This window comes from Tachyglossus aculeatus, chromosome 7, assembly GCF_015852505.1.
Source record: "Tachyglossus aculeatus isolate mTacAcu1 chromosome 7, mTacAcu1.pri, whole genome shotgun sequence".
Taxonomy (NCBI): domain Eukaryota; kingdom Metazoa; phylum Chordata; class Mammalia; order Monotremata; family Tachyglossidae; genus Tachyglossus; species Tachyglossus aculeatus.
In genome coordinates this window covers 56,521,061-56,540,481 of record NC_052072.1, presented here as the reverse complement: position 1 = coordinate 56,540,481, position 19,421 = coordinate 56,521,061, and the positions used below count along the sequence as shown (strand labels likewise).

At 43.0% G+C, this 19,421-nt stretch overlaps 1 protein-coding gene across 6 annotated transcripts in view; it reads left to right on the top strand.

Moving 5' to 3' along the window:
- The window catches only part of AGAP1 (ArfGAP with GTPase domain, ankyrin repeat and PH domain 1), a 777,656-nt gene that overhangs the window by 529,324 nt on the left and 228,911 nt on the right, over nt 1-19,421 (top strand). For all 6 annotated transcript variants that reach the window (XM_038749190.1, XM_038749187.1, XM_038749185.1 and 3 more), the window contains one exon: nt 16,668-16,836. In XM_038749190.1, coding sequence (XP_038605118.1) covers nt 16,668-16,836 — 169 coding nt within the window. The remainder of the gene's footprint in view (nt 1-16,667; nt 16,837-19,421) is intronic.

The window sequence follows — 19,421 nt, the reverse complement described above, 5'->3', positions numbered from 1 at the left end:
AGGGTATGAACCCATTCTTGACCCTCTCAAGTGGATGTTTGAAGAGTTCAGAGAGGCTAATTTAAAGAGGAAGCTGAACACATTTATTGTAATCTACTAAGTGCTGCATACAGTAAGCACTCAATAAATACCATTTATGATTTGTTAACTTCGGAAGACACTTGCAAACTCTCTTCATTTTGCTCAAGGCTGCTAATTCCTCAGGCATCAACCACAAATATTGCACTTCTGCTGCTGTTGGGGCAACATTCAAGCTTGGGCTAAAATCCCCAACTGACATACCAAACACAGAAGAATTTATATTCAAGAAGAGCAATTATCCTGCAGCATCTCATCAATCAATCAATCAATCAATCAATTGTATTTATTGAGCGTTTACAGTGTGCAGAGCACTGTACTAAGCACTTGGGAAGTACAAGTTGGCAACATATAGAGACAGTCCCTACCCAACAGTGGGCTCACAGTCTAAAAGGGGGAAACAGAGAACAAAACCAAACATACTAACAAAATAAAATAAATAGAATAGATATGCACAAATAAAATAAATAAATAAATAAATAGAGTAATAAATATGTACAAACATATATACATATGTACAGGTGCTGTGGGGAAGGGAAGGAGGTAAGATGGGGAGGATGGAGAGGGGGACGAGGAGGAGAGGAAGGAAGGGGCTCAGTCTGGAAAGGCCTCCTGGAGGAGGTGAGCTCTCAGTAGGGCCTTGAAGGGAGGAAGAGAGCTAGCTTGGCGGATGGGCAGAGGGAGGGCATTCCAGGCCCGGGGGATGACGTGGGCCGGGGGTCGACGGCGGGACAGGCGAGAACGAGGCACGATGAAGAGATTAGCAGCAGAGGAGCAGAGGGTGTGGGCTGGGCTGTAGAAGGAGAGAAGGGAGGTGAGGTAGGAGGGGGCGAGGTGATGGAAAGCGTTGAAGCCCAGGGTGAGGAGTTTCTGCCTGATGCGCAGATTGATTAGTAGCCACTGGAGATTTTTGAGGAGGGGAGTAAAATGCCTAAAGCGTTTCTGGACAAAGACAATCCGGGCAGCAGCATGAAGTATGGATTGAAGTGGGGAGAGACACGAGAATGGGAGATCAGAGAGGAGGCTGATGCAGTAGTCCAGACAGGATAGGATGAGAGCTTGAACGAGCAGGATAACGGTTTGGATGGAGAGGAATGGGCGGATCTTGGCAATGTTGCGGAGCTGAGACTGGCAGGTTTTGGTGACAGCTCATCATCATCATCATCAATCGTATTTATTGAGTGCTTACTGTGTGCAGAGCACTGTACTAAGTGCTTGGGAAGTACAAATTGGCAACATATAGAGACAGTCCCTACCCAACAGTGGGCTCACAGTCTAAAAGGAGGAGACAAAACCAAACATACTAACAAAATAAAGTAAATAGAATAGATATGTACAAGTAAAATAAATAAATAAATTAATAGAGTAATAAATATGTACAAACATATATACATATATACAGGTGCTGTGGGGAAGGGAAGGAGGTAAGATGGGGGGATGGAGAGGGGGACGAGAGGGAGAGGAAGGAAGGGGCTCAGTCTGGGAAGGCCTCCTGGAGGAGGTGAGCTCTCAGTAGGGCCTTGAAGGGAGGAAGAGAGCTAGCTTGGCGGATGGGCAGAGGGAGGGCATTCCAGGCCAGGGGGATGACGTGGGCCCGGGGTCGATGGTGGGACAGGTGAGAACGAGGCACGGTGAGGAGATTAGCAGCAGAGGAGCGGAGGGTGCGGGGTGGGCTGTAGAAGGAGAGAAAGGAGGTGAGGTAGGAGAGGGCGAGGTGATGGAGAGCCTTGAAGCCGAGGGTGAGGAGTTTCTGCCTGATGCGCAGATTGATTGGTAGCCAATGGAGACTTTTGAGGAGGGGAGTAATATGCCCAGAATGTTTCTGGACAAAAATAATCCGGGCAGCAGCATGAAGTATGGATTGAAGTGGGGAGAGACACGAGGATGGGAGATCAGAGAGAAGGCTGATGCAGTAGTCCAGACAGGATAGGATGAGAGCTTGAATGAGCAGGGTAGCGGTATGGATGGAGAGGAAAGGGCAGATCTTGGCAATGTTGCGGAGCTGAGACCGGCAGGTTTTGGTGACGGCTTGGATGTGAGGGGTGAATGAGAGAGCGGAGTCGAGGATGACACCAAGGTTGCGGGCTTGTGAGACGGGAAGGATGGTAGTGCCGTCAACAGAGATGGGAAAGTGAGGGAGAGGGCAAGGTTTGGGAGGGAAGACAAGGAGTTCAGTCTTCGACATGTTGAGCCTTAGGTTGCGGGCAGACATCCAGATGGAGATGTCCTGAAGGCAGGAGGAGATGCGAGCCTGGAGAGAGGGGGAGAGAGCAGGGGCAGAGATGTAGATCTGGGTGTCATCAGCGTAGAGATGATAGTTGAAGCCGTGGGAGCGAATGAGGTCACCAAGGGAGTGCGTGTAAATCGAGAACAGAAGGGGACCAAGCACTGAACCTTGGGGAACCCCCACAGTAAAAGGATGGGAGGGGGAGGAGGAGCCTGCAAAAGAGACTGAGACTCATGTCCCACTTGGGTTGATCTCTCAGCAGTACTAAATGGGCCAAACCTTAAAATGATCTGGAAAAGTACCCTAAAATGACACAAGGGAAACTGTGTAGAGGAAATACTGTTTATGTTAATGTAATATGTCATTCACCATCTTGTATCTATCCCAGTCAATCGTACTTATTGAGCATTTACTATGTTCAGAACACTGCACTAAGCCCATGGGAGAGTATAACACCTGGAAGATGAACTCCCTTCCCACATGAGCTTATAGTCTAGAAACTATATTTATGGAGGGACCAACTTGATTCACCTGTTAGAAATTTTACATAAATATTAATGAGAATCGGTGTGGCCTAGTGGAAAGAGCACAGGCCTGGGAGTCAGAGAACTTGGGTTCATTCATTCATTCAATCAATCGTATTTATTGAGTGCTTACTGTGTGTAGAGCACTGTACTAAGCACTTGGGAAGTACAAGTTGGCAGCACCTAGGGACGGTCCCTACCCAACAACGGGCTCACAGTATAGAAGGGGGAGACAGACAACAAAACAAAACATGTGGACAGGTGTCAAGTCATCAGAATAAATAGAAGTAAAGCTAGATGCACATCATTAACAAAATAAATAGAATAGTAAATATGTACAAGTAAAATAAATTATAATTCTTTCTAATCTGGGCTATAATTTCAGTTCCTCCAATTGCTTGTTGTGTGACCTTAGACTAGTCACTTAACTTCTCTGTGCCTCAGTTTCATCAACTGTAAAAATGGGGATTCAGTACCTGCTCTCCCTCCTACTTAGACTGTGAGCCCCATGTGGGACAGGGACTGTGACAGAGCTGGTTAACTTGTATCTACCCCAGCACTAAAAACAGCGCTTGACACACAGAAAAAGGTTAACATACTATAAAAATAAAAAAGTGTATTGTACTCTCCCAAGTGCTTAGTTGAGTGCTCAGTGTACAGTAGACACTCAATAAATATCACTGATTCATTGTTTGGTGATGGTAGGATGGTGATGGTGATGGTTGGCAAAATTGCAACTGAATTAATGAGAGCACCTTGTGGTTTATGATCATCCTCTTTATTTTTCAAGTAAATTCAACATAGCCTCTCAATTCTGAGGGATAGCTCACACCCCAGCATGTATTCTTAGGTTGTCTAATGATGTTCCAGTTCTGCATCATTTCATAAGTTTCTTGTGCACATATGAAAGCTTCTTGTGCTGTCCTGCTTCAGCTCCATGGCCCTGGAAATTTACAGGTTTCCCTTAGGCTTAATGATAAGCCCGACACATCAAGTGGAGGTCACATCTCCATGCAGACATCCTCCTTCTTGACTATAGCGCTCTCTCTCTCTCTCTCTCTCTCTCTCTCTCTCTCTTCCCCCGCCCCCCCCCCCCCCCCGTGCCCTAGGACAGTATGGTGGGTGGCACAGTGGATTAGTGGAGAGAGTGCAGGTTTGGCAGTCAGAACCAGGTCCTAGTCCCGCTCCACCACTTGTGTGGTCACTGAGCACGCATGCTCAGTGACCTTGGGCATGTCACTTAACTACCTGTGCCTTAGTTTCCTCATCTGTCAAATGGGGATAAAATACCTGTTCTTCCTCCCTTTTAGGCTGTGAGCCCCATGTGGGATGGACTGTGTCCAAGCTGATGCCCTTGTTTCTGTCTCAGCATTTAGCACAGTGCCTGGCCCAGAGGAATTACTTATTAAATAACATCATTATGATTATAATATGACTACTAGTCACCACTGTTGTAGGCATGTCTGGCTAGTCCCATAATCACCGACCTTTTTTCTGTGGTATTTTTTAAGCACCTACCATGTGCCAGGAATTGTTCTAAGTGCTGGGGTAGATGCAAAGTATTCAGGCTGGACACAGTCCATGTCCCACATGGGGCTCACAGTCTTAATCCCCATTTTACAGATGAGGTAACTTGGGCATAGACAAGTTAAGTGACTTGCCAGAGTCACCTTGCCCAAGGTCTTGCACAAAGACCTTGAAGAAAAAGTGCTCATTTCCCTCAGGAGAATGGGTAGATCTTCCCCTGTTAAGGGTGGGGAATGTGCTAATTCTGTGTGTCTGCTAACTTTTCCAATCGCTTATTACAGTGCTGTGCACATAGGAAGTGCTCAATAAACGTGATTGATTGATTGATTCCCCACTGACCTAGGCTGTCTCTCCTATTGCAAGACTCTTGAAAGCATAGACTCAGCTAGGTGGGGCATCGCCAACTGAGAATCTCTAAGCGCTCCTCTGACAGAAAATAGTCCTTCCCCTTGCAATTACACAATTGTTAGGTAGCAGTGTCACAAGGCCCAGCAGATGGCCAGATTGTCAACCCCCACCCCCACCCCAACTCTCTCTCTCTCTCTCTCTCTCTCTCTCTCTCTCTCACACACACACACACACACACACATGCGCGCGCGCACACACACACACACACACACACGTGTCATTTGGAATATTAAAGGAGTACTGGCTCCTTTGTTAAGTAGTGGGAGAAGCCCCACCCCTCCTGGGGCAGAACTGAGTTCTCCTGAGGGCAGAGTGAAGGGAAGCTTCTGGTTGGCTGTGAGATCCTGCCTTCCTGTTCCCCCAGACCCACCAAAAGAGGTTTGCATGCAAAAACTGTATTTCTCTCTGAGTCATGCGCACAGTCAAAAGGAACTTAGAGCAGATGCATGTGGCCATCATGTTAAGTTGTGGGTTATCTTAGGCTAAGCTATGTTTCAAAGCCTTTTTCCCCAGGCATAGCCTTCAGGCAGGCCACATGGTCTGACCAGTTGACTTGTGTTAATCAAATCTTGAGCTTGGCCATGACAGTCTTAAACAGCAGTGGCTATTACTATCACCCTGCTAATCCTGATTTTAGCATCTTCTGTTGTGGACTTTTCCCATTTGTGTCTATGTCAAATTCCGATTTTGTTTATCCTGTTTGGGGATCTGATTCAGCCATGATCGCTGGAGCCATCGCAAAACCCTCAACTGCATCCTGGGGGAAAGTTTTATCCTTTGTCTGCCGTGGATAATATCTATCAAAAGGTGGTCAGTAATTTTAGTCCTAGTTCAGTGGTATATAGCAAAGTATATTCCAAACAGAACCACATTTACTCTACTGGACATTACTCTTGCCCTTAAATTTGTGCCATTGAAAACTCTAATCCTAAATGTAATGTGTCTTATCATGCCTTCACCAGACTTTTCTGACTTCCACTTGAATGAGAATATTTTCCTGATCGCCTTTCTCTCATGTGCAATAGAGAGAACAGAGGGTTTTATGGTGGGATAGGGTACGCTAACTTCAAATGTGCATGAAAATGGATGAAAAATTAAATGTCACATATTGTTGAGAACTGCCTTTATTGGACATATTTACTTGTATAACCCTTCTGAAGGCTGTCAGTGCTGTCATAGCACATGTTTACACCGTGTATTTTGTTGGAACACCACAGCAGTATTGGGAATGTTCTTCTAACAACATGCACCTATCTGGTTAAAACACAATGTGGTGTCAGTAGAAACATTTGTCCCCATGTGCCTATCATAAAACGTAATGAGAGAACTTCAGGGAGAGAATACCTTAACATGGAAGTGTACATCCAGAATGTAGTCCCCTACACTATCAGAGAATTGACTACTGGTTAAATTATTCCATTCTATGCGTTGGAATATATGTAGCTGTTTAAGTCTAGCGAGATCTCTTTGCTTTTCATTTGGGATTTATGGATTGCACTCCTAACTTTGAAAAGGGTCAAGATGACCTTTTTATTCATACTAATCAGGGATTTAAATTGTCTATAGTAATTTCTGAGTAATTAGGTTTACACTTTAGTCCTATGAACATTAGATTGCCAAAAATCATTATGCAGGTTTAGGGGAGGGAATTAGTGAAAAGCTTTCACTTTACTGTTTGATAATAAGTAGTGACAGAGGACACGCTGTATGAGAAAGAGTGAATATTGGGGATAAATGAGGAAACAGTCTTTCAGTCTACCAAGAGATTGAATTCCATGATTGTATTTTATAAATATTTTCTTCTCCTGCTTGTATCGTGATTGCTCACTCATTGCTCTGGTCTTTTTGAGGAAGGGGGAGGTGGGAGTTGAAGATTGTTGTTTCTTCTCAGGTGTGCCAGTGGCCCCAAATGGAAACCAATCAAGGTGCGATTTATGTTCATTAAGTGCTTGTCAAAACTGAAAAATTTTCTAATCAACAGCAATCTAGCTGAGGCCCCCTCAATGGCTGGGAGTGTCGCCTCCGCAGTATCGGCTATTTGCCTGTTACAACTCTAGGCTAGAAATCCGCTGATGATTACATTAGGCTAAGCTGCGAAGTAAATGAACCATGTCTTATTTAGGTGCAACTAGCTTCAGTGTAGTCCTGCCCCGCAGGGCACTTTATAGCGTTTTATGGCTTTAAAATTAGTGTAGCTTCCCATTTGCTGCAGGGTGCTGCATGTTATGCCTTTGAACTCAATAAGCAAAGGGAAGGGGGCCTTTTGTTGTTTCCCCCTTATTTTTTCTCTCTGCAGTTTAGCAATTTGGTTTTGCATCTTTTCCAGACGCTGTTTTGCAATAAAAATGTCTGACTGCCACCTACCCACAAAAAAAGTAAGGGCTTTAGCATTCTCCCGAACTCAAATTATTTGAAGCAGTCGTTGCTGAACATCAAACAATAGCTTTGCAGGCTCACCCCTCGTGGCTTACTAAGTCAGATTTGTTCCCTCAAATGTGATATCTTCTTTCATCTCCCCCCAATCTCCAAGGAATGTCAGAATGTCTTTCAGAGAGAGATGTTCTCCCAATATCCTGGTTAGGCAGGAAACTACCACTCTCAGTATGAGCCCCTGAGGAGGGGGAAGAAGAGAATGTTCAAGTTCACCCGGGCAGGTGCTGGCATTCTCCAAAGCTTTCATTCATTCATTCATTCATTCATTCATTCATTCAATCGTATTTATTGAGCACTCACTGTGTGCAGAGCATTGTACTAAGCGCTTGGGAAGTACAAGTTGGCAACATATAGCGACGGTCCGTACCCGTTGTTGGGGCTCACAGTCTAGGGAGACTGGGAATGAAAGCAACTGAAGAGTTAAGCAGTACACACTTATAGATAAAACCTGCTTCCCGGTAAATTAAAGAATGGGAGAAGGTAGAAGTCTGCTTTCAGGAAAAGAAATGTTTTTAAGGGGAAAAATGGCAATACAGGGAGGTCTTTCCCAGATTTAAAAATTTTTGAAAAAATTAGAAGTCCAGTGCTTAAAAATCTGGGAAAGTTAGCAGCCAAGCCAGGAATGATTCTGTTCTACCCTGGGTCCTATTGTGGGCAATTTCACATAAATATCATCTTCCACCCAGGTAGAGTGGAGAATGGGGATGGATGTGTGTGGTTTCTAGACAATTTCTAGTTGCTCCCAACTCTTTCCACACAGTCCCCGCACCCACCCAAGTTTACCCCTGTTTGCTAGCATCACCTAGCTAGGGGACCAATTGTTGACCAATTGCCACCTGACATTACATAAAATAACATCAGTAAAAACTTGTTAAACTCCATTTCGTTTCATGCTGTTTGTGAAAACCATTTCTGACAGTTGGCAAATCGGACACTTAATATTAAAAAATGACAAAATACCACATTTTGTCCCCAAAGGGGCTTTATCTAGATTTCAGACCTGCCACTTGTGGCCACTCAATTTGAGTTTTCCATATATTGGCCACACCTATGAGTTATACTTCACTTTAATGGGTGATAAAATTGCAGGTGATAGTAGAGGGTGATAATAATGGAAATAGATACTGTGCACTTGAAATATCATTTTTTTATTGAAAAATGAAAACCTCTTATTAAAGAGGTCTCCCAAACTTTTCTGCTCACTGTCTTGATTATGATCCATGGGTAAGAAGAGAAAGTGCGTAAAGTATGTATGTTTGTGATTATAAGTGCTCAATAAGTATGATTGATTGAATACAAAATCCAGCCCAGTGGGTATATTTTAATCAAAATTTCTTGGCTTTTTCACACTCTTCTTATACAGTCTACTTTTTAATTTTTTATTTAAGATTTAGATTTATGATATTTAAGATTTAGCACTGATTTATGAATTTAATCCTGTTGATGTTCATTTCAGGTCTTTGCAGAAAGATCCTCTGTAATCTAGTAAATACATCAGTTCTGTTTGTGACCTCATGGATGTTAATATGAAGAATAAAATGCAGTTTTTAATGTGATGACAAATAGTTTTCTCTTGAGGTTCTTCTCATACTTTCTTTGTGCTTATCTTTAATTCAGGATATGAAACCCATCAGCCAACTCTAGCACATACATACTTATTTGTATCCATCGTCAGCACTCCTCTATATATGTTTATTCAATTGTACATCCAATTATTCATTTTAACTACTTTTATAGTTAACATGTTTAAGCCAGTCAGTTTCAGAAGAGTATAAACTCCCTATGGAGTTTATGGGCAGGAAATATGTCACTTCTTTATTCTGTACTTCCCAAGCACCAAGCACAGTCTACCCTATAAGCATGGCTTAGTGGATAGAACACAAGCTTGGGAGTCAGAAGGTTGTGGGTTCTAATGCGGACTCTGTCACTTGTTTGCTGTATAACTTTGGGCAAGTCACTTCACTTCTCTTGGCCTCAGTTACCTCATCTGTAAAATGAGGATTGAGACTGTGAGCCCCACATGGGAATAAATATGATTGCATGAATGAATGAATGAATGACAGGGGTGAGCCTGGTGTGGGCAGGGATTGTTTCTCTTTATTGGTGAATTGTGCCTTCCAAGTGCTTAGTACAGTGTTCTGCACAAAGTAAGCACTCAATAAGCATGTTTGAATGAATGTATGAATGAATGATTGTGTCCAACCCGATTTGCTTGTATCCACCCCAATGCTTAGTACAGTGTCTGGCACACAGTAAGCACTTAACAAATACCAGAATTCTTCTTCTTCTTCTTCTTCCTCCTCCTCCTCCTCCTTCCTCCTCCTCCTCCTCCCCCTCCCCCCCACCCCCCCCGGGACTCACAGGACCTGGTTTCTAATCCTGGTTCTGCAATTGCTTGCTGTGTGACCTTGGTCAAGTCACTTAACTTGTGTGCCTCAGTTTCCTCAACTGCAAAATGGGGATTAAACCCTGCTTCCTCCTACTTAGACTGTGAGTTACATATACAACAGAGACTGTGTCCAACCTGATAAATTTATACTTCACCAAGGTCAAATGTGTGTGAGGGCTTATTGCCGTAGTTCTTATGCCCCTCACCAAACTGTAAACAGTGGTGTTGCCTACACAGAGAGGAACCACACCATAGCTTTTAAAGTGCAAATATTTAGACTGCAAAAAATCATACCTAGATTTACAGCCTCTTTGACATTAAACGAAATTTTGCACTGACAGGACCATTATAATTTGTTGAAATAATTTCCTCTAATTTAATTCTACAAATGGGTTTTGTTTCTTAATCTTAATGAACAAGTACTATAGGTAATAAGTGGTTGCATAATTTAAAATTATTTGCAACAACTTGGCCTATTAATTTATGCTAGCATTGCCAAATAACATTTTAGTCCATCTAGCTAAATTGATATGATAATCACATTTTAAGCATTTTATTTAACCTTAAGGATTTTGCTCTTTGAGTAGCCGAACGAGCACATCAGCAAAGCTCTCTTTGGCCAGAATGCTATCAGCAACTTCTGATTGAAAGGCAATGAGAATCAATATAAGGAGAATACTTTTAGGGTTTATTGATTGAATGTTGTATTCTAGGTTTAACTGCAAGTGCCAAAGTGCCCCAAAGCTGACTAAGATGAAGTTGTGAGTTACTAATAACTGTAGGTCATTACGAAGTTAGTATTTCCTGACATGAAGATCAGGTGTATGTGTTGCTCTCCTCCATCAGATCTAGCAAAACTTGTATATTTTATTTTGGTGGATTTATGAAATATTTTTTAGGCAGTGTCTACTGCCTCACCATCCTTCCTGGAGTGAAATGATATGCATTTGTTAATTTGCTGTGCTGGTAACACAGATGACAATGAGATTTTAAGACAACATCGAGCAGCGATGAATCAATTAATTCTTCGTAGAGGGATCTATTTGGTACACTGAGGCACTAATGGCTTATCTTCCCTCTCCAAGGGCAGCGCCGCAGAAGGTTGTAGCCATGTTAAGCTGTGCTTTTGTCAGCAAGCTGAAAGCTATGGGTTTCTGACACAACTCTCAATTGCTAGCAGGTTTCTCTCATTGCACTTCATTTGCATCTGGGACATCAATTAGCATGTTTGTTGAGGCTAATTGAATGAAACTCAATCATAGCCCTTAATTGCTTGACTATGTGAAAAGAAATCACATTAATGCAGCTAATTAAGTGTACTGCAATAGATGCAACATAATTAGGAGTGAAATGTAAAAAACAAGCGAAGGCAAAGGTGCAGGAGCCAGGGTGTAGGGGTGCGGGGTTTGAGAAGCCCTGCTATCTTGTTACCAACGCGCTCGAGGGTTCCCTCTGCTCTACTGCCTACAACTTAAAAAAAAAATTGTGAGTGATGAACATGAACAACTTGAGAAGAAAAATGCAAATAGGTTCGCAATTACTACTTTTTCAAGCTGTTGAGGGGCAGGAGATAGCACTTCTGGGGTGGCCTTATGTTGAGTGGACTCTAGGGACTTGTTAAATGCTGTTTAAAAGTGCTTGGCTTTGAATTACCCTCATGCCTTGTTAAAGGGATTTTCCCCCCTTTTTCCTCGGATCAGCATTTTCTGCAACTAACCTGGAGGAGAGTTGTATTGTATCCATGCTATTTGCATATGAAAATCAAGCTTGCTGTTGCCTTTAGACCCTTCATCAGTCCTAATCGGATCAGACTACCCAATGGCCTTTAAAGTGACTCTTCCACGTGGTGGTAGTGAATTAGATCCCTCTGTGGTCCGAAGGAAGGAAATAGGTTTAGCTGTCTTCTGTCTAAAAGGAAGTCTGATGCTCGTCACCCTGTGGGAAAATACTTAGACATTCTAGGTTATATCAATTCCAGAAGATGACAAAACACCTTTGCATCGTGTACCCATTATGACGATGGGCTTCCAGAAGTGCAGTGACTAAATCTTTACTAATGTGAGAGGCACAGTAATGCTTGCTATAGTCTCTTGAATAAGTGGCCTTTACCTTTGGCCTTTTGAAATTATTTCCAAACTAAATCAATTAATCGTCATTCAAGAAAGTTTCCTGCTTGGTATATTTAGGGTTAAAAATAGCACCATTCTCTTAACATGCTTAACTCTCAAATGAACAAACATTTGGTACATTTCAATAACAAATTTAAATAAAATATTGTACTTATTGTATGTTAAAACATGTCTATTAAAAGAGCACATGCTGAGGTTTAGTTACTATTTGATTAGCCTCATTTTAGAGCCCATAAGCAATAAATGCTCAATTACACTCCTGTTATTGTATTTTAATTTGTTAAGAATTGGTATTAAAAAAGAAAGTTAGAGCAAGTTGATATTTTGAAAGGCCACTGGAGTCTGTTTTGACTATTTTAAATGAGAAAAATAGGTTAAGTATGAATTCTGTCATGTGTGACAAAGCGTACCTTCAAATTTTGTATGGGAGATCTACGTAAGAATTGCCACAGTAGAAGTAATGATGGTATTTATTGAGTGTTGTGTGTTGAGCACGATACTAAATTTAGCTGATATGTTTTATTAAATAAGAAAATTTGTTCACGTTTCTTGCCCCACAAGAGGCTCATGCTCTAGAAGGGTAGGATTTGCAGCCCTTATTCACCCCAGCCTCAGCCTCTCAGTACTTATGTACATATCCACAATTTATTTATTTATATTAATATCTGTTCCCTCCTCGCAATTGTAAGCTCATTATGTGCAAGCAACGTGTCTACCAACTCTATGATGTTGTACTCCCCCAAGTGCTTTGTAGTGCTCTGCTTGCTGTAAGTGCTCAGTAAATTCCATTGATTCATTTAAAGCATATAGAAATAGAATATAGAAAATAAGCCACAGAACAATGTGGCCATCTAAAACACAGGAATCAATAGCCAATGGAATAGTTAAATCTATATGTAAGTTAACAGTTTTTGGAAGGGATGGTCACTCAGTCAGTAGTACTGGAGTGCTTTTTGTGTGCAAAGTGCTGTACTAAACATGTGGAAGAGTACCACAGAGATAGTAGACAAGTTGCCACTTGTCTGCTGTGTGACCATGAGCAAGTCACTTAACTTCTCTGTGCCTCAGTTACCATACCTGTGAGAAGGGAGGTAAGACTGTGAGCCCCATGTGGGACAGGGACTGTGTATCCACCCCAGTGCTTAGTACAGTGCCTGGCACATAATAAGCGCTTAACAAATACCATTGTTATTATTATTATTATTATTATTATCAATGCTCTAGAGTTTACAATCTACTAGGGGAGGCAGACATTAAAATAAATTGCAGAAATGAGAAAGCAGTTAGGATCGGGATATGTGCTTAAATTTTGGAATGGGGTGGGGGTGGATTGCAGGGTTCAGACTCAAGTGCATTACTGACACAGTAGGAAAGGTTAGAAAGTGCTCAATAAATACGACTGACTGAATGAATGAATAGGTCAGGGATGGCTTCTTGGAGGAGGTGTGATTTTAGTAGAGCTTTGAAGTAGGGGATTGTGGTGGTCTGTTGGATATGTCAGGGAGGGAGGCTGTGAGAGAGATAAAACTGAGATACAGTAAGAAGGTTGTTATCAGAGGAGTATATATAGAACACAGACCTGGGAATCAGAAATACTTGGGTCCCAATCCTGGCTCTGTCACTTGTCTGCTTAGTGACCTTGGGCAGTCACTTCGCTTCCCTGGGCCTCAGTTACCTCATCTGTAAAATGGGGATTAAGAATCTGAGCCCGACGTGTCAGGGAGTGTGTCCAACCTGATTAGCTTGTATTTATCCCAGCGCTTAATACAGTGTCTGGCACATAGTAAGCACTTAATACGTACCATAAGAAGGAACAGCATAAGTAAGAAGGAGCATCATATGGAGCACTGATCCCAGAAAGGCCCCTGCTCTAACCCGAAAAGCATTGCTTTTCTTCTCTTGTAGTACCAGGCAAAAGTGGTCCAGCAGCAAGGTGTTCTGTCTATTTGGGCTCCAAGGTGTGATTTATTGTCATCTGGTCTATCCAGAACAAAATTTGGAGTTGGAGGGATTTGTGACCTGGTAGTCTGTTTTCCAGTCAATCTTTTTGGGAAGCGTAAATCATTGTGTGTTAAAGCAGGCTACCCGAATGCCCAAGATTCTCTTGAATTTCCGAGCTTGCCCCTTCCCTGTTTCTAAATTCTGGTCACAGTGAGAACAGGGGTTCAAAATAGGACCCTGATTAAGTACAGAGGGGGACTCTAAGTGAAAGACAAAATTAAAAGCCACAGGCCTGGTGCAAATTTTTTCTGGGCCCTCATTAAGTAATTAAGTCCTTTATAATTTCATGAAGTATAAATATATGCGTTACTTCCCAAGTTATGAGTGCAGTCACCTCTCAATTATTTGCAAATAGTCTCCACTTCGGGAAGTATCCAAGACAGGTAGAGCATGAGTAGAAATGATCTTATCTCTATCCTAATCCTCCTCGACCTCTCAGCTGCTATCAACACTGTGGACCACCCCCTTCTCCTTAAAACACTATCCAACCTTGGCTTCACAGACTCCGTCCTCTCCTGGTTCTCCTCTTATCTTTCCCGTCGTTCATTCTCAGTCTCTTTTGCAGGCTCCTCCTCCCCCTCCCATCCCCTTACTGTGGGGGTTCCCCAAGGTTCAGTTCTTGGTCCCCTTCTGTTCTCGATCTACACTCACTCCCTTGGTGACCTCATTCGCTCCCACGGCTTCAACTATCATCTCTACGCTGATGACACCCAAATCTACATCTCTGCCCCTGCTCTCTCCCCCTCCCTCCAGGCTCGCATCTCCTCCTGCCTTCAGGACATCTCCATCTGGATGTCTGCCCGCCACCTAAAACTCATGTCCAAGACTGAACTCCTTGTCTTCCCTCCCAAACCCTGCCTTCTCCCTGACTTTCCCATCACTGTTGATGGCACTACCATCCTTCCCGTCTCACAAGCCTGCAACCTTGGTGTCATCCTCGACTCCGCTCTCTCCTTCACCCCTCACATCCAAGCTGTCACCAAAACCTGCCGATCTCAGCTCCGCAACATTGCCAAGATCCACCCTTTCCTCTCCATCCAAACCGCTACCCTGCTCGTTCAAGCTCTCATCCTATCCCGTCTGGACTACTACATCAGCCTTCTCTCTGATCTCCCATCCTCGTGTCTCTCCCCACTTCAATCCATACTTCATGCTGCTGCCCGGATTGTCTTTGTCCAGAAACGCTCTGGGCATGTTACTCCCCTCCTCAAAAATCTCCAGTGGCTACCAATCAATCTGCGCATCAGGCAGAAACTCCTCACCCTCGGCTTCAAGGCTCTCCATCACCTCACCCTCTCCTACCTCACTCCCTTCTCTCCTTCTACAGCCCAGCCCACACCCTCCGCTCCTCTGCTGCTAATCTCCTCACAGTGCCTCGTTCTCGCCTGTCCCGCCATCGACCCCCGGCCCACGTCATCCCCCAGGCCTTGAATGCCCTCCCTCTGCCCATCCGCCAAGCTAGCTCTCTTCCTTCCTTCAAGGCCCTACTGAGAGCTCACCTCCTCCAGGAGGCCTTCCCAGACTGAGCCCCCTCCTTCCTCTCCCCCTCATCCCCCTCTCCATCCCCCCCGTCTTACCTCCTTCCCTTCCCCACAGCACCTGTATATATGTATATATGTTTGTACATACTTATTACTCTATTTATTTATTTATTTATTTTACTTGTACATATCTATTCTATTTATTTCATTTTGTTAATATGTTTGGTTTTGTTCTCTGTCTCCCCCTTCTAGACTGTGAGCCCACTGTTGGGTAGGGACTGTCTCTATATGTTGCCAACTTGTACTTCCCAAGTGCTCAGTACAGTGCTCTGCACACAGTAAGCGCTCAATAAATATGATTGATTGATAGATTGATTGATCTTAAGTTGTTTGCCTTAATATAGTTTAAGGAATTTGTCTTGGGTTTCTCCATGAGTCAGTAGTAGAAGCCAGGAGGATAATTCATAGACCTTGTTTTTTGCCTTATTGTATATCCATCTGTTCTGTCTTTTCCCATTTTGCCTTGTATTAGCTATAGGAACTCTCAGTTCTTCCATAAATAGGAAAGCAGCATGGCCTAGTAGAAAGAGCACGGGCCTGGGAGTTGGAGGAACTGGGTTCTAATCTTGGTTCTGCCACATGCCCACTGTGTGACCTTGGGCAAATCAGTTAACTCCCCAACTTCCCGCTCCACCCTACCTTACCCATTCAATCAATCAGTCAATCAATCAGTGATATTTATTGAAGGGAGAAGGAGTAAGGGAAATGAGGACTTAGGGAAGGCCTCTTGGAGATGTGATTTCCAGAGAGCTTCAAGATGGGGAGTGTGGTAGACTGTTGGATTCATTCATTCATTCAGTCGTATTTGTTGAGCACTTACCGTGTGCAGAGCACTGTACTAAGCACTTGATCTAAAGGGAAAGATATTCCAGACCACAGAGAAGATGTGGGGAAAAAGGCAGTGGCAGGATAGATGAGACTGATGTACAGGAAGCAGGATGGTGTTAGAGTACTGGAGTGTACAGATGGGGTTGTTGTAGGAGATCAGCCAGGTAGGGTAGTCAGGGGAAGAGCTGATTGAATGCCGTAAAGCTAATCAATTGTTATTTTTGCTGTTCCTAATACAATTGTATTTATCATTGCTCTTGCCTTTTTATGGCGTTTGTATATTTTATTGTTCCTTCTTTCCTTATGTGTCCATTGCCAGCCTCTTCCTTCTCCACATTCCCTCCCCACACCCCTCCTATCCCTTTTTTCTAGATTGGTAACTTTCCGGAAACCCAGTACTGGGTGATTTTCATCTATGTATTTTTCCCAACACTTAGTATAGGGCTTTGCACACATTAGGCACTCAGTTGTTATTAAATGAATGAATGAATGAATCACCAGCCTTAGAGAGCTCAGTGTTCCTTAAATAAAGGTTAACTTTTCAAGCCATCCTGACCTTTTTTTTTTTCTTTTTTCAAACAGGATTATATGCAGAATGTTCATGGAAAAGAGATTGACCTTCTAAGAACCACTGTGAAAGTCCCGGGAAAGAGGCCACCTCGAGCAACTTCAGCCTGTGCCCCTATCTCCAGCCCGAAAACCAATGGCCTGTCCAAAGACATGAGCAGTTTACATATCTCACCAAATACAGGTAAGATAACCCACCGTGGTTGACACCTATTATTACCAAGGAAAGTTGTCTTCCTTTACGCAACCTGTCTCTGGACATGAAAGAGATGTGAAATGGAAAAAACACACTTCATTTGGTGATTTTTGAGAGAGCTCTTCTTTGATAAGGTGGAAGCAGCCAAGTGAGCACAAATGGAGTCTTAATTTAACTGGCATTTTGTCTTGAAGGTATAAATTGAATCATACTACTGGAAAGTACATTGCATTAGGGTAGAAAAGAAAAAATAATTTATTGAGGATTGAGGATGCCGAGGATTGGCATAGAGTCTGAAGTATGGGTTCCAAGTAATTGGTCAAAGATCATTATTTGGTGATGATAATCTTCTGGCCTTCCATACTTGAATGGCTTATCAATGTACAGAGACATGAACTACTAGACTTTCTTTAGCCATTAAAATAAAAATTCTACAGTTATAGTATGGTCTGTGGTTCTTCAGGGAAAAATCTTTCCTATTGAATGTTTGTGTTGCATTCAGGAACAATTAGTGCAAATCATTTAGCCTAATCGACTGTTTCCTTTAAAAGAAATTGATATTTTAAAAATATTTTCTGACTCAAACACACATGAGAATCTAGTGAACAGTAGTCTCTCAACTTTTCTTGGCAAGATTTAAAAAAAAATGCTGCTACCCATTGTCATTGCATTTCCCAGAGCATTGTGGGTATAGATCATTTAGCACAGAGGATCAGCTACATGGCAGCCAAAACTAGTGAGGCCCACCTTGTAGATTTCTATGAGTTGGATGCACCTCTAATAATACAGTAGGGGCAAAATAGTGTGGTTGAAGGCCCGTGTATGTCATCCAGGGCAAAAGAATCCTTAACCTATTGGTAAAGTTATTTCCAGGGTGCCCACATTCCCAACAGCAGTAGCTTTAGGAATCACAGCATTCTAACCCTTGGACATAGCAACCAGAGCCCTGCAGGATGTTTACATGGATCTTCCCAACTCAGCATCACTGTTCTTCCCTTTGCCGCCCCTCCCCACCTGGTTTGGATTTTAACCATGCTTGCCTCTGGATTCTAGAATCAAGTAATTTCTTTCCTTTGGAAATTTGGACTTGACCTCCCCTCCTGTTCCTTTGGCCCAGCCTCTGGTCAGATTTATCTCGGGAGCAGCCCCCTGGCCGATGTTACCCTGGAAGAGGTATGTCCCCATCACCCCCAACCTGGGTGCATAGTTTTTTCAGTTCTAAATCAGAAACTCAGCTACAATGGTTCAGTTGGAGCTTAGTGAGATGAGGGCCACTGCCCCTGAAGGTCATCTTCCATGGATCCTCTGATCAGGTGGCTGAGGAAATAAGGAATTCGTTCCAAAGGAAGGACCTCTCCCATGAGCGCCCCCTTTAGACTGTAAGCTCCTCCTAGACTGTAAGCTTGTTATGGGCAGGAAGCATGTTTCTAATTCTGTGGTGTCGTACTCTCCCAAACACTTAGTTCAATGCTCTGTACATAAGTACTCAATAAATGCTATTGATTGATTGATTGATGAGTCATCAGAGCCCTGAGAAATAATGAGGAGGAAATTCTGGACTTGGAGTGGGAAAGAGGATCAGGTTGAACATCATTGAAATTCACTCATAACAATGCTATTGCTTGACATTTCTAGCCACGTGGTCTCTAAACCTACAGATTTATTTCCTGTAATGTGTGTTCATTGGGGAGGGGGCCTTACTTTGCCTCCCTTTTCTGGTCTACAGCATTCAGATTGCACAGCTTTGATCCTTCAAAACACTTTACAACTTTTTGCTTGGCAGGGATTTGTGTCAGTTTGCTTTTCATTTCTGTGACTGAGTCCCTTTTCACCCTAAATGATTACTTTAAAATGAATACTTTAAAAAGTCCCCACCAGTATTCAGTGGAGGTTTCTATAGCACGTATTCTTTCACCTCAGGTCTGAGCTCCATTCTGTAATTCCAATTTATTGATTTTTTTCCAACCTTATTCCAAATATGAACTATCTAATAATCCCATTGAATTGGGGAAAAAACTCTTTTTAAAATAATCCTTAGCTATTAAAGGAAAGTGTGTGTGTGTGTGTGAGAGAGAGAGAGAGAGAAAGAGAGAGAGAGAGATTGATTCAGTCTTTCTCCAAATCCTGTCTGATTTTCCTCTGCAGTGTCTCCAGAACCTGCCCCTTCTTCTCCATTTAAGCTCCCACCCCATTTTTCCAGGTACTTGTCATTTTCTGACTTGACTACTGCATTAGAGAAGCAGCATGGCTTTGTGGAAAGAGCCCGGGATTGGGAGTCAGAGGTCATGGGTTCTAATCCCAGCTCTGGCACTTGTCAGCTGTGTGACCTTGGGCAAGTCACTTAACTTCTCTGGGGCTCAGTTACCTCATTTGTAAAATAGGAATTAAGACTGTGAGCCCCACTTGGGACAACCTACATACCTTGTATGTATCCCAGCACTTAGAACAGTGCTTGGCACATAGTAAGCACTTAACAAATACCAACAGTATTATTATTATCAACTCCCTCGCTGGTCTCCCTGCCTTCAGTCTGTGTCCTCTCTAGTCTAGTCTTCTCTTTGCTGCCTGGATCT